The 14,890-nt window shown below is 40.9% G+C and overlaps 1 protein-coding gene across 2 annotated transcripts in view; it reads right to left on the bottom strand.

Moving 5' to 3' along the window:
- Nucleotides 1–14,890, bottom strand: part of EFCAB6 (EF-hand calcium binding domain 6) — a 154,508-nt gene that overhangs the window by 90,861 nt on the left and 48,757 nt on the right. For both annotated transcript variants that reach the window (XM_075121373.1, XM_075121374.1), the window contains exon 7: nt 6,077–6,195. In XM_075121373.1, the coding sequence (XP_074977474.1) occupies nt 6,077–6,195 (119 nt within the window). The remainder of the gene's footprint in view (nt 1–6,076; nt 6,196–14,890) is intronic.

Genomic DNA, 14,890 nt, shown 5'->3' with positions numbered 1-14,890 from the left:
AGGAACGAATAATAAGAACTTTTGCTGTCAGCTGGGGATGCATCGGTTGGAAGAGACAGAGGAGAAGAAAGGTTTGGATGTATTGGTCAATCACAGAATGACTATGAGTTGCCAACATGATGCAGCAGTGAAAAAGATTAATGCAATCTGAGGCTGCATCAGGCGAGGTATTTCCAGTAGAGACAAGGAAGTGTTATTATCATTGTATGAGGCACTGGTGAGACCTCATTTGTAATAATGTGTGCAATTCTGATCTCCCATATTTAAGAAAGATGAATCCAAACTGGAACATGCGCAAAGGAGGGCTACTAGGAAGATCAGTGGAATGGAGACGCTACCTTATGAGAGGAGACTTAAGGAGCTTGACTTGTTTAGCCTAACAAAACAAAGACTGAGGGGAGATATGATTGCTGTCCATAAAGACATCAGAAGGAGAAACACCAGGGAAGGAGAGGACTTATTTAACTTAAGGCCAATTTGGACACAAGAACAAATGGATACAAACTGACCATCAATAAATTTAGGCTTGAAGTTAGACAAAGGTTTCTAACGATTGGAGGAGTGAAGTCCTGGAACAGCCTTCCAAGGAGAGTAGGGGAGGCAAAAACCCAACCTGTTTCAAGGCTGAGCTTGATAAGTTTATGGAGGGGATGGTTTGATGAGTTTATCTACAATGGGATATGGCCCATCTGTGACTGTTAGTAGCAAATATCTCCATTGGCCAGAGATGGGATGCTAGATGGGGAGTTACTACAGAGAACTTTCCCAGGTGTCCGGTTGGTGCATCTTGCCCACATGCCCAGGGTCTAAATGATCACATTTGAGGTTGGGAAGGAATTTTTCCCCAGCTCAGATTAGCTGGTGGGGGGGTTTCACTTTCCTCTGCAGCATGGGGCACGGATCACTTGCTGATTTGAACTAGAGTAAATGGTGCATTCTCTGTAACTTCAAGTCTTTAAATCAAGATTTGAGAACTTCAGTAACTCAGTCAGCGGTGACTGACCTATTACAGGAATGGGTGGGTGAGGTTCTGTGGCCTGCAGTGTGCAGGCGGTCAGACTAGATGATCATGATAGTCCCTTCTCCCTTAAAGTCTGTGAATGACAGAGTGGGAGGTGAAAACCCAGGTCTCCTGACTCACAGACTTGTGCTTTATCCATTGACCCATCTTCTTCCCTAATAAGAGTAGGATTTTGTGAGCTTGCCCATTCGAGTTCCCCATTGCTGAATAAAACCATTATATAATAGGAGGAGCTGTGGAACAAACAGCCTGATGACACTGGCCATCAGAATTTCAATTTGGAGGTGAACTGTAATCCTATATCAGTATAGAGCTAAATAGACCAGAGGAATTTCTGCCTTATTAAGAAAAGGAGTACTTGTGACACCTTAGAGACTAACAAAGAAGTGAGCTGTAGCTCACAAAAGCTTATGCTCAAATAAATTTGTTAATCTCTAAGGTGCCACAAGTACTCCTTTTCTTTTTGCAAATACAGACTAATGCGGCTGCTACTCTGAAACCTGCCTTATTAAGAGTACTACATATTTTTCAGGCTTCAGACATAGATACATATTATAACATTACCACGTGTGATAATAATTCTGATTCTACTGAGAGCCTCTTGCAAGGTGTTTGATATGCTCAACTGACGTCAGTGGGAGTTGAGGGTGTTCAGCTACTTTCAGCACCAGGCCCAATTTAATTAACCACTCCAGTGCACCATCTTCAATGTCTCTTCTCTCACTACATCCACCCTTCTCCTCCTTTTATCTTTCTAGTTTACCCATTCTGATCTCTACCCTAAATACTGCCCTATGTTTACTAGGTGAATGGGTTTATCTAAGATAATGTTCACCTTTACAACTGCTTTGTTGATCAAAGCAGAGTGGGATTTGACTTTGGAGCACCAGCTTTGGTTATGATGTCAGTTGGCCACACTATGTAAAAAACCAAGCGCTTAGCAGCTGTGGTTATTTTACCAATTATTTTCTAAGCTATTTTATTTTGTAATATTTCATAAACTTTGCATCATTCTGTGTACACACAACCCTGTTTCAGAATGAAGAGGGGGAAAGTACAATTAAATAAAAAAAGATTCTAATGGTATGATTTTCAGAAGTGCTGAGCATCCACTGAAGTCAATAGGAACAGCCTGTACTCAGCACCTTTGAAAATCAGGCTATCCATTTAATGTTGGTTTAAAAATAAGTCCCACTACCCAATGGAAGACTTTTTGTCAGGCAGTGGATCAGTTCAGTATTATGACTGTTGGCTGGGCTTTTCTAGACAACTGTGAAAGGTTAATTTGTTCTTTTGTGACTCTTTGTGAAGTATTAAGTCTGAATAGTAGAAATGAAAGGCGCAATGTTTCAAGTTGGTAGGCTCAAAATTTAGCTTACGGTCTTTTCTTCAGGTTGCAAAGTCTGTGTAATTCTTTATTGGCTTTTTTTCCTCTGGTATTATGTTTAAATGCTATTTTTTTTAAACAAAGAGAAATGAAAACTCACTTGGCAGAAAGACCAGCACTTGCAAGTAACCCTACAACAACAAACCCAGCTGCATACATCATTCCCAGCTGCCTCATACTGGGAATGAGGGGCGATCAACAGGTTATCTCAAGTGCTTATATACAAATGCACAAAGCCTTGGAAACAAGCAGGGAGAACTGGAGGTCCTGGTGATGTCAAAGAACTATGACGTGATCGGAATAACAGAGACTTGGTGGGATAACTCACATGACTGGAGTACTGTCATGGATGGTTATAAACTGTTCAGGAAGGACAGGCAGGGCAGAAAAGGTGGGGGAGTAGCACTGTATGTAAGGGAGCAGTATGACTGCTCAGAGCTCCGGTACGAAACTGCAGAAAAACCTGAGTGTCTCTGGATTAAGTTTAGAAGTGTGTGCAACAAGAGTGATGTAGTGGTGGGAGTCTGCTATAGACCACCGGACCAGGGGGATGAGGTAGATGAGGCTTTCTTCCGGCAGCTCACGGAAGCTACTGGATCGCATGCCCTGATTCTCATGGGTGACTTTAATTTTCCTGATATCTGCTGGGAGAGCAATACAGCGGTGCATAGACAATCCAGGAAGTTTTTGGAAAGCGTAGGGGACAATTTCCTGGCGCAAGTGCTAGAGGAGCCAACTAGGGGGGGCGCTTTTCTTGACCTGCTGCTCACAAACCGGGTAGAATTAGTGGGGGAAGCAAAAGTGGATGGGAATCTGGGAGGCAGTGACCATGAGTTGGTTGAGTTCAGGATCCTGACACAGGGAAGAAAGGTAAGCAGCACGATACGGACCCTGGACTTCAGGAAAGCAGACTTCGACTCCCTCAGGGAACGGATGGCCAGGATCCCCTGGGGGACTAACTTGAAGGGGAAAGGAGTCCAGGAGAGCTGGCTGTATTTCAAGGAATCCCTGTTGAGGTTACAGGGACAAACCATCCCGATGAGTCGAAAGAATAGTAAATATGGCAGGCGACCAGCTTGGCTTAATGGTGAAATCTTAGCGGATCTTAAACATAAAAAAGAAGCTTACAAGAAGTAGAAGGTTGGACATATGACCAGGGAAGAGTATAAAAATATTGCTCGGGCATGTAGGAATGAAATCAGGAGGGCCAAATCGCACCTGGAGCTGCAGCTAGCCAGAGATGTCAAGAGTAACAAGAAGGGTTTCTTCAGGTATGTTGGCAACAAGAAGAAAGCCAAGGAATGTGTGGGCCCCTTACTGAATGAGGGAGGCAAACTAGTGACAGAGGATGTGGAAAAAGCTAATGTACTCAATGCTTTTTTTGCCTCTGTTTTCACTAACAAGGTCAGCTCCCAGACTGCTACGCTGGGCATCACAAAATGGGGAAGAGATGGACAGCCCTCTGTGGAGATAGAGGTGGTTAGGGACTATTTAGAAAAGCTGGACGTGCACAAGTCCATGGGGCCGGACGAGTTGCATCCGAGAGTGCTGAAGGAACTGGCGGCTGTGATTGCAGAGCCATTGGCCATTATCTTTGAAAACTCGTGGCAAACCGGGGAAGTCCCGGATGACTGGAAAAAGGCTAATGTAGTGCCAATCTTTAAAAAAGGGAAGAAGGAGGATCCTGGGAACTACAGGCCAGTCAGCCTCACCTCAGTCCCTGGAAAAATCATGGAGCAGGTCCTCAAAGAATCAATCCTGAAGCACTTGCATGAGAGGAAAGTGATCAGGAACAGCCAGCATGGATTCACCAAGGGAAGGTCATGCCTGACTAATCTAATCGCCTTCTATGATGAGATTACTGGTTCTGTGGATGAAGGGAAAGCAGTGGATGTATTGTTTCTTGACTTTAGCAAAGCTTTTGACACGGTCTCCCACAGTATTCTTGTCAGCAAGTTAAGGAAGTATGGGCTGGATGAATGCACTACAAGGTGGGTAGAAAGCTGGCTAGATTGTCGGGCTCAACGGGTAGTTATCAATGGCTCCATGTCTAGTTGGCAGCCGGTATCAAGTGGAGTGCCCCAAGGGTCGGTCCTGGGGCCGGTTTTGTTCAATATCTTCATAAATGATCTGGAGGATGGTGTGGATTGCACTCTCAGCAAATTTGCGGATGATACTAAACTGGGAGGAGTGGTAGATACGCTGGAGGGGAGGGATAGGATACAGAAGGACCTAGACAAATTGGAGGATTGGGCCAAAAGAAATCTGATGAGGTTCAATAAGGATAAGTGCAGGGTCCTGCACTTAGGACGGAAGAACCCAATGCACAGCTACAGACTAGGGACCGAATGGCTAGGCAGCAGTTCTGCGGAAAAGGACCTAGGGGTGACAGTGGACGAGAAGCTGGATATGAGTCAGCAGTGTGCCCTTGTTGCCAAGAAGGCCAATGGCATTTTGGGATGTATAAGTAGGGGCATAGCGAGCAGATCGAGGGACGTGATCGTTCCCCTCTATTCGACATTAGTGAGGCCTCATCTGGAGTACTGTGTCCAGTTTTGGGCCCCACACTTCAAGAAGGATGTGGATAAATTGGAGAGAGTCCAGCGAAGGGCAACAAAAATGATTAGGGGTCTGGAACACATGAGTTATGAGGAGAGGCTGAGGGAGCTGGGATTGTTTAGCCTGCAGAAGAGAAGAATGAGGGGGGATTTGATAGCTGCTTTCAACTACCTGAAAGGGGGTTCCAAAGAGGATGGCTCTAGACTGTTCTCAATGGTATCAGATGACAGAGCGAGGAGTAATGGTCTCAAGCTGCAGTGGGGGAGGTTTAGATTGGATATTAGGAAAAACTTTTTCACTAAGAGGGTGGTGAAACACTGGAATGCGTTACCTAGGGAGGTGGTAGAATCTCCTTCCTTAGAGGTTTTTAAGGTCAGGCTTGACAAAGCCCTGGCTGGGATGATTTAACTGGGAATTGGTCCTGCTTCGAGCAGGGGGTTGGACTAGATGACCTTCTGGGGTCCCTTCCAACCCTTATATTCTATGATTCTATGATTCTATGTAGAAAAATAGGTTTTTAAAGAAACAGATTTTAGTTCCAAGCTTCTAAGGGTTTAATGCAAACATAATAATTATTTTTAAATTATAAAAAAAACATATTGACAGTGTCCTTTTCTTAAAATGCATTCAAAAGTCCGTAGACTCTGATATACATTATGGGACATATTTTCAAAAATGAAGGCCAGAAGGTGATGCACAAAAAACATGACTGAGTGTGCAGCCCTTTGATTGTACATACAACCACATTAAGCACAGTACTCCAATAGCTATTTGTACGTGAACTCTTAAAATCTAAAGGCATAATTGCAGCAAATAAGCTTCAACTGTGACTATACTTTTTACACATGCACTTGGGTGTCACTTTTTGAACCCTTGGCCCTATGAGCAGTGTTGATACACTGTGGATGAGCTTTTCAAACCACTCTAAGAGAGACCATCCCCTAAATGGCACATAGTTGTCTTGGGCTTCTTTGAAAATTTCAGACTAAAGTTGCCATGTAAGGGCCCGATCTAACTCCCATTGATTTCAGCAGGAGTAGAATCAGGCCCCAAGTGAAAACTTCGCTTTCCCAAAGCCTACACTATACATTCTCCTTATGAGCACCTACCTAGGCATTGGTTTTCTGTTGCATTTTTCTTAATTGTACCCATATGTATACCAAGGTTCTTCAGAAATTCTTTATAATCCAATGTATTCGTTTTACCAGCACAGGAATGATTCCACAGTCTGGAAAAAAAAGCAACTCCTTTCAGTGAACAACATTATTCTCTGTCAAATCTGTAGTGAAACATTGGAAAATAAACATATATGATCTTTACAGAATATTATGTAAAAATTAAGAGAGGGAAGGTGGTATTTTTTGCATATACACATTGTATTATTTCCCCCCAGAATTTATATATGTGGTGTGTGAGTCATCTGCATACTATTACTCAATGCCACACTACCATGTGATTTGGCTGACTAGATACCTGATATAAATGTTAAGAGATGTGCATAGAAATTAGTTCAATTACATAAGAAAACTATGGAAATTCTTAATCAAAGCCTAGTGTAATCTATGGCAAATGGAACCTAAATTCTATTACAATGTGCCTGGGTTTTGCAGCAGTCAGATCCAATGGGCTGGATATTCTGCAGCAGCTTTATTTGAATTAAAATTTTGAATTTTTTATTGAATTAAATGTGGAAATGAATGTTACAATTAGAACCATATCCCCGGTGTAATTTATTTTTATATTAAATTTTCCAGTCTGAGAAACAATTTGGGATTGGGATGAGCATATTTGCTAAATATTTGTGCTAATCAATGGTGAAATAGTTAATAGAATGAACAGTTAGGTTGTCCTCTTTAGATTTAAGTCAACCCATTGAAATCAATGGGTAGTTCACACCTTTCGAACTATGGTTTCAGGTTGGCTGAAGGTTTGTGTGAGACAACACACACTTGATGTTTCCAAGTTTATCTTCCTAATCACTAAAAATATGTAATTTTTTTAAATGAAAGCGGAGATTTTTGTAGTACAATTCAGAGATGCATAGAGTTTAAGGCCTAAATATACCACTAGATCATCTAGTCTGACCTCCTGTATATCACAGGCCAGTTGTCCCTGTATTGAGACCAATAACTTGTGGTAGACTAAAGCATATCTTCCCAAAAGGCATCCAGTCTTGATCTGAAGACAACAAAAAATGACAAATCCACCACTTTGCTTGGTAGTTTGTTCCCATGGTTAATCACACTCATGGTTAAAACTTTGTGCCTAATTTCTCATTTGAATTCCTCCGGCTTCAGCTTCCAGTCACTGGTTCTTCTTATGCCCTTCTCCATTAAATTAAAGAGCCTGTACTATTCTCTCCCTGTGGAGAGAGACTCTAAATGAAGTCACCCCTCAATCTCCTTTTTGATAAGCAACTTGGGCAAGTCACTTAACCGCCTTTTACCTCAGTTTCCCCATCTATAAAAGTGGGATATAGTGCCTACATACCCAAAGGAATAACTAGTTAATATTTGTACAGTGGTTCAAAATCTGTAAAGCATGACAGAAAAACTTATTAATAATAACATGGATAGACCATCTTCCAATTTGAAGCAAACTTCCCTGTACAAATTCAAAATAAAGGAAATACTTCACAAACATTGTGTGACTGGCTTATTTGAACACTGACAGTCCAATCATGACAAGAAAAGCCATGTTAAAGATCAGGTTAATGCTATATCTTGGTATAAATGACATGTCACTCATGATATATCTGTTTGCAATTCATACTTTTTTGGAGCTCAGTTTTTGTAACATTCAAATACTGTTAAACCCAGATATACACACAAATTATCAAAAATGAACACTTCACTCATTATCTACCACTAAAAACAAAAGTGACAGTTTTCATCAACACATGGATGCTCCAATTTCTAACACCTGAAAAGCTCCATCCCCCATAAGCTGTATTGTTACTGATATCAGGCAGTGTCTGGTGATTGAACAAGAAGGCTTTTTCTGGATTTTCATGTCAAAGTTAAAAAATCAATTCCGTCAACCCAAAAATGGAACAACACCACTAATTATTTGTTCAGAACATCATTATGCATTACAAGCTGCTCTTAGCATTGAACCATTAAAAGGGAACCGAAAAACCCAAGCCGTTAAGTGTGGATCAGAATCATATGCTGCATGCTTTATCACTACCTTAGGTTACTATGAAAAGGACATGGTGCAGCTTGAAGATATAGTAAATGGAGAGTGAGCTTTTCTTTACAGCATCCACAAACAATGGTGCAAATCCTGCTCCCACTGAAATCAACAGGACTTTTGCCATTGGCTTCACTGGAAGTAGAACTGATCCTTGTATTTACTGAAGGAATTAAATAATGAAACATTCATTCCTGGGGCGGGGGAAACCATGTTTATAGGCTTTAAAACAAGAATTCTTGAGCAGAATCATCCTGATGGATAGACTGCTTTTAAAATTGAAATCACTAAGTGGCATTCCTTTTTATTCCAGTCTCCATGTGGAAAAGTAATAAATAGCCTCACTGATGTTTACCGTATTGTGATATTTATAGTACAGTACTCAGAATTATTTACATAACTTCTTTGATCCTAAAGGTACTATGAATTATACTGGTTACTCATAACTGCAGTGGTGGTGATGCTGGAAATGAAAAAAATAGATTAGATTAGAATGGATAGATAAAATAGGGTGGCAATCCACTGATGCACAGCACAATGAACATACTGTACTCAGAAATGTTGTCCAAGGACACAAGGGCAAACCCATACTTAAACAAAAAGTGCCATCTTTAAAGGCAGGAGTTCTCAAACTGGGGGTTGGGACCCCTCGGGGGTTGCAAGGTTATTACATGGGGGGTCGTGAGCTGTCAGCCTCCACCTTAAACCCTGCTTTGCATCCAGCATTTATAATGGTATTAAATATACTAAAAAGTGTTTTTAATGTATAAGGAGGGTCGCACTCAGAGGTTTGCTATGTGAAAGGGGTCAACAGTACAAAAGTTTGAGAACTACTGTTTAAAGGGATCTGTTTGCTGTGCCTTGTATGTAGTAATATTTCAGGTTACTACAACTGAAAGATGTCAGCTGACAAATAAAACACCTGTATTATTTGTGTGTTTACTTTGTATATTTGACAGCACCATGTGTAGTCACTTTCACTGTTTCCCCTGTATTCTCAGTAATCCAAAGCCAGTTAAAGTCAATGGAAAGTCATTGTCTTAAATGGGCTTTGGATCAGACCCCTAATTAAATCCTGATGTTGCAAACACACATGTGCTTAATTTTGAGCAAATAAATCCCAAATCAGGAAAGTACTAAGGCCCTGACCCTTAAACATTTATGCACATGCATAACTTTAATACTATCATTGATTTAATGGGATTTAAGCATGTGTTTAAGCATCCTTCCTGAATATGAATGCTTTTTCTGAATCAGAGCCATGAGTAGTCCCATTGAAATCAACAGGACAACTGACTTCCTTAAAGGTAAGCCTGTTCCTAAGGGTTACTAAGGGTCTGGGCTGGAGTTATTTTTCCACTATTGAAAAGACCTTTACACAAACATGAACAAGGGAGCAAAAATATCCTTGTACACATTTTAAAGTGTGCATTTTTTAAAAATTTCAGCACATTATTTAAAGAACACCCAATCACTCCCTACCCTTTTAAAAAAATTAGCCAGTTACAGAAGATTCAAATTAAATGTAATGTGGACATAAGGCAGTGCTGATTTTCTAAATATCAAAATTTTGTCATTACTAGAATTATTTTGTTATTTTTCTACTTTCTATTTTTAACAAATATGAATGCTATTTTGTCATTATAATTTAAAAAAAAACAAATGTACCCATTATTCTTTCCAGCCCATTGTTTAAGAACATTTCACTTTTTACATAAAGATTTGCTCTGAAATGCTGACAAGGAAAATAACCTTGAGTTATTTGCTGCATAACTGCCAGATGAGTACACTAAAAGTGCCAGGGGACAACTTCATCTCGAGCATCTGACTCTTAAGAAAAACCTTCTATGTGTGGTATTTAAGAATTGGTACTGTATCTGCCCACTACCCTTCCTACAATATCTGAGCACCCCTTCCACAATATATGAGAAGAGATTGCCTTGTTCTCAGACAAATCCAGGATACCAATGAGAGAGTCAAGGTCCATTGCTTTTTGTTAAAATAGCCATTCCAAAACAGGGAAGTGTCAGCACTGATGAGAGGCTTGGATGAGTTTAAAGTCCACTAGGACCATTGGACTGTATAACTGTGAAAGCCTGAAGGTCTAAGTACTGGGTACAGGAGAATGGTATTTGTCAGGTAGGCATAAAGATCTATGGATGGGAGGGAGAAAGCTAGGGACCATTCTTTCCAGGCAAGATTGTGCCGGCACAGATCAACTGGGAGCTGGTTTGCCTTTTTTTGTGAGAGGACAAGACTTCGGAGCTGCCAGACTTTTTCTCTCATTGACAGGTACTTAGTATCATTTCAACTATACTACAAACTACTGACTTGTCTATCTAGAGTAGGTCTGGCCTATCTGAGAGAAAGTTCCTGAGGCTAAATAGTGTCCTTCACACGGCTCTTGGATCTCATGCATTTATATGGAGCCTGATCATTGACTATGACCATTTTCCCAAAAGCACACAGCTCCTTTTGTGTCTCCCACCCGAAAGACTGACATTTGTGGTCAGAGAAAGCCCTCTTTATAATTATAGTCCTGATCCAAAGACCCTTAAAGTCAAGGGAGAGATTCAACACGGTCCCAGAACACCACAAGAGAAGTTTTGTCTTGGGCAGAAACATTTATCAATCACTCCAAACCAAATATTCAATGGGCTTGGGCTTGAATCAGAAACAGCTGCAGAGTTCTGAGCGCAGAGTAGACATGAACACAGGAAACTACCTTGAAGGAGAACACCAGAAGGCAAAGTAGCAGTAGACTCCAGTAGAAGGGACAACACTGAAGACACAGAAACACCTGTATAGCCGTCTTTTCATTCTAAGTTGGTCTGGAAGTTATCTCTCCGGTTGACTAGGCTCTGCTGTAGTTTAGAACAAATTCCAGAGACAAAAAGGATGGTAAGAGCCAGGAGCCTGTTAACTGGGAGTATTGGAAAAAGTTTCAGGTCCTCCAAAGCAAAACTTCAGAACTAGTCTGTTCTGACAAATGCAGCCTTCATCTGAAAAACCCATGCCATTTAAATCTATATTGCCCAGAGCTATTAAAGTGATACAGTGTAGCAGACAATTGAGAATCTAATGTTTTAGTTCCTCTATGGGTTCATATCACTGAAAGTGAGACTCCTAATATCTAAGGAAACATCACTGGGAACCTCAGGAACAGAAGCCAATTTAAACTAGACTAGCAGTACAGAGGATACTGGTTTCTTTTTAATGCAGCTGGCTTTTTAGGCTCTTTAGTGAGGCAGGATCTTCCATCTAGGCTCTGGCTTTAACAAATTAGGAATGAAAAAACAGGAAGAAGAGAGGGAGGAATGATAATATTCTTAAAGAAAAGAAGACCTCTCGGCCTACCTGATCTCAGACCCTGGAATGCTAAAGAAGAGTGAAAGTTGCCCATGGACTTTAGTTAGGGGTGGCTGTGGATTTTTGGTGGGGACCTCCACAGATAATTGCTCTGAGACTTGGACTGTTAGGCAAAGAAATATAGGAAGTGCAGCTTTTGGTGTCTTGCCACAAGAGTTACATTTGCTCAGTTTCCTGCTAGCCTTTTCTAGTTTCTCAGCTGTTATCACCTCTCATGGAAAAACCTTTTTAGTTTTTTATTTTATTTTTTTGGAGCAGCCTAGCTAGTCATTGAAATTTCTGGAATGTGAAAGTGGAGGCATTTCACTTGTGCTGATCACTCCTGGGAAGTCAGAAAATGACTAAGGCACTCAGGAGATACATGAGAACACCTGGACTTTGCCATTTTATTTGTTGCCCTTTCCTATTTACCTATGATGTTATACGCAAAAGCCCATTAATAAGTGAACTAAGTTTATGCACTTGGATAATATTCACTTAAGACATGCTGGGTCAGGGGAAGGGTGATTTATGAGGATGGAGTATTGTGGTGGAGATAGAGAACCAGATTTACTGGCATGTCTATTCCTTTGTGCTGCCCTGGTGCTGCAAACAACCATAAACCCATCTTAACTAGAGCAGTGCAAAACTGCTGGTGTAGCAGTGAATCTGGCCCATGATTTTAATTGCCCTCAAAAAGTTAAAGCTTTCTCATCCCTGGAACAGGGCACTAATAGCTTTCCCTCAATGCACTATCATCATTAATAATGTCACTCATGTACTTTCAGTGGAGAATAGACTCCAAGATGCTTAATGGTCCATCCCAATAAGGAATTCAGGTACAGTTTGGTTACATATAAAATCTCTCAAGTTTAACAGGCTTCTTTAAGAGAACGTAACTGTAGTTTTGTGATTTTTACTGAGCAAGATAGGATGAAAGCAATTTTTAAAAGAAGTAATTCATTATTTCTGATCTTCTGTTCTCCAATATAAAGGTGAATCTGTATCATTATTTTATATGTTAAGCTTCAGAAGTTTTATCTGAAACATTGTCATTGTTGAACATTTAAAAAAAAACCCAAATAAAAATCTGTGATCTTTTTTATTATTCAGTACTTATGGAGATCTAGTAACATTTTTTATAGATTTACTACCTTTCAGATTTCAGTGCCAAACACAAGCTTTATTGTCAAATAAAGCATTGTTTTGTTTGTTGATTGCTGGCTTTAGAAGAGTATTGCTTCTGTTCTATAATTGCATGTACAAAATTATTTAATTGGTTTTGTTGGGATGTAATTCTGGAGAATGTTCCAGCCAGAAAAGATATAAAAATTGAAACAGTAAGCCCAACCAGCAAAGACAGGCTAAAAATTATTTTGGAGGTTGCTTGTGGTGGGGACAGGGGGACCAACAACAAAAGAATGGCCCAACCTAATTTGTTTAATTTTCCTTTAGGCCCTTATCCAACAGAAAACAGCCTCCAAGATTGCTGCTGACAAAAGCTCCATGGACCTTATGGCGTATGCATCCGTGAAAGCAGTTCCAAATTCCAAGAGGATATATTGGAAACTGCCATGTGGTAAACACACAGCTAGATTCTCCTCTGTTCGTGGTGTTAATTATACCTACCTCCACCAGCTGATATTCCTGAATTCCAGGGGCAATTCACCTGCCCTCTTTCAAAATTTCCACCGAAGAGGAGCAGCTTTAAATCACAGCCAGGGCTCCACAGGAGTCCACAAGCAAAGAATGGTAAAGAGATGCACGGAATTAGTGTATCCTCCAGTTGCCTTGGATGCCCATCCTCCTGGGGCAGTTTAGCCCACCTTAGGACTGCAGGCACTGCCTTTTGAAGACCCCCAGTAGAATAGAGGCAGTGGCCACTTTTCACTTCCACACCTGCCCTCTGACAGAGGTACCTCTGCTAGGGTTTATGACAGTAAAAGCTGGCAGGGACCCTGGAATCATAATGCCAAAAGTATCAAGTGGACACTTAATTAATACTTAGCACTTACAGGGCAGAGCGTATTATATTTTAAACTCCTGTACAATCATTAATTAATCAATCCTCATATCATCCCAGTGAGGTAAGTATAATTATCCCCTTATACAGGCGGGGAAACTAAGCACAGAAAGGTTAAGTGATTTGCCTGAGATTACCAAGCAAATCAGTGCTGATCTGGGATTACTCAGTGTTCCTGAATCAAAGACCCACGCTCTGTCTGCTGACTCATATTCCCTTTCTAACTACCCCCTTCCCAGAGACAGAATCTGTGTTTCCAGCTCACTTAATTACCATGCTTGGCAATCAGGCTTAGGGCATGATATCAAAGCTCCAAGCTTTCCCTGACATCCCAATGGGGAGAGTATGTTCTACCCTGCTTGAATAACCTTCTGAAGAGGACTCATAGTTCAAATATCTCCCAGGACTCAGCCAAGGAAAGCAAGAGGATTGAGCAAAAGATTGTTTTTTTCACCTCCAGTGACTGGAGCAAAGAAGGCTACTCCATTGCTCATCTCTTCTCTCCCTAGAACAGGTTCAGATGGGTCTCATTGTTATCACCATTCAGCATGTAATCAGGGTGGGGTGAGAAGGCACCAGCAGTACCATTCCTGGAACTGGTGTGAAGGGGGGAAGGAATGTCTCGTCAGACAATCTTTTGGAGATCAAGACAAAGAGGTTCTACCCCAAAAACACCAATCTCCTTAAAAAAAAAAAAGGAATACTTGTGGCACCTTAGAGATTAACAAATCTATTTGTGCATAAGCTTTCGTGAGCTACAGCTCACTTCATCAGATGCATGCAGTGGAAAATACAGTGGGGAGATTTTATAGGCACAGAGAACATGAAACAATGGGTGTTACCATACACACTATAACAAGAGTGATCAGGTAAGGTGAGCTATTACCTGCAGGAGAGGAAAAACAAACAAACAAAAAAAAACCTTTTGTAGTGATAATCAAGGTAGGCCATTTCTAGCAGTTGACAAGAACATGTGAGGAACGGTTGGGGGAAGGGGAATAAACAAGGGGAAATAGTTTTACTTTGTGTAATGACACATCCACTCCCAGTCTTTATTCAAGCCTAATGTAATGGTGTCCAGTTTGCACATTTAATTCCAATTCAGCAGTCTCTCACTGGAGTCTGTTTTTGAAGCTTTTTTGTTGAAGAATTGCAACTTTTAGGTCTGTAATCGAGTGACCAGAGAGATTGAAGTGTTCTCTGACTGGTTTTTGAATGTTATAATGCCTGATGTCTGATTTGTGTCCATTTATTCTTTTACGTAGAGACTGTTCGGTTTGGCCAATGTACATGGCAGAGGGGTATTGCTGGCACGTGATGGCATATATCACATTAGTAGATGTGCAGGTGAATGAGCCTC

Source organism: Caretta caretta, chromosome 1, assembly GCF_965140235.1.
Source record: "Caretta caretta isolate rCarCar2 chromosome 1, rCarCar1.hap1, whole genome shotgun sequence".
Lineage (NCBI taxonomy): Eukaryota > Metazoa > Chordata > Testudines > Cheloniidae > Caretta > Caretta caretta.
The sequence above is the reverse complement of the archived record's forward strand: the minus strand, read 5'-3'. Positions and strand labels throughout refer to the sequence as shown.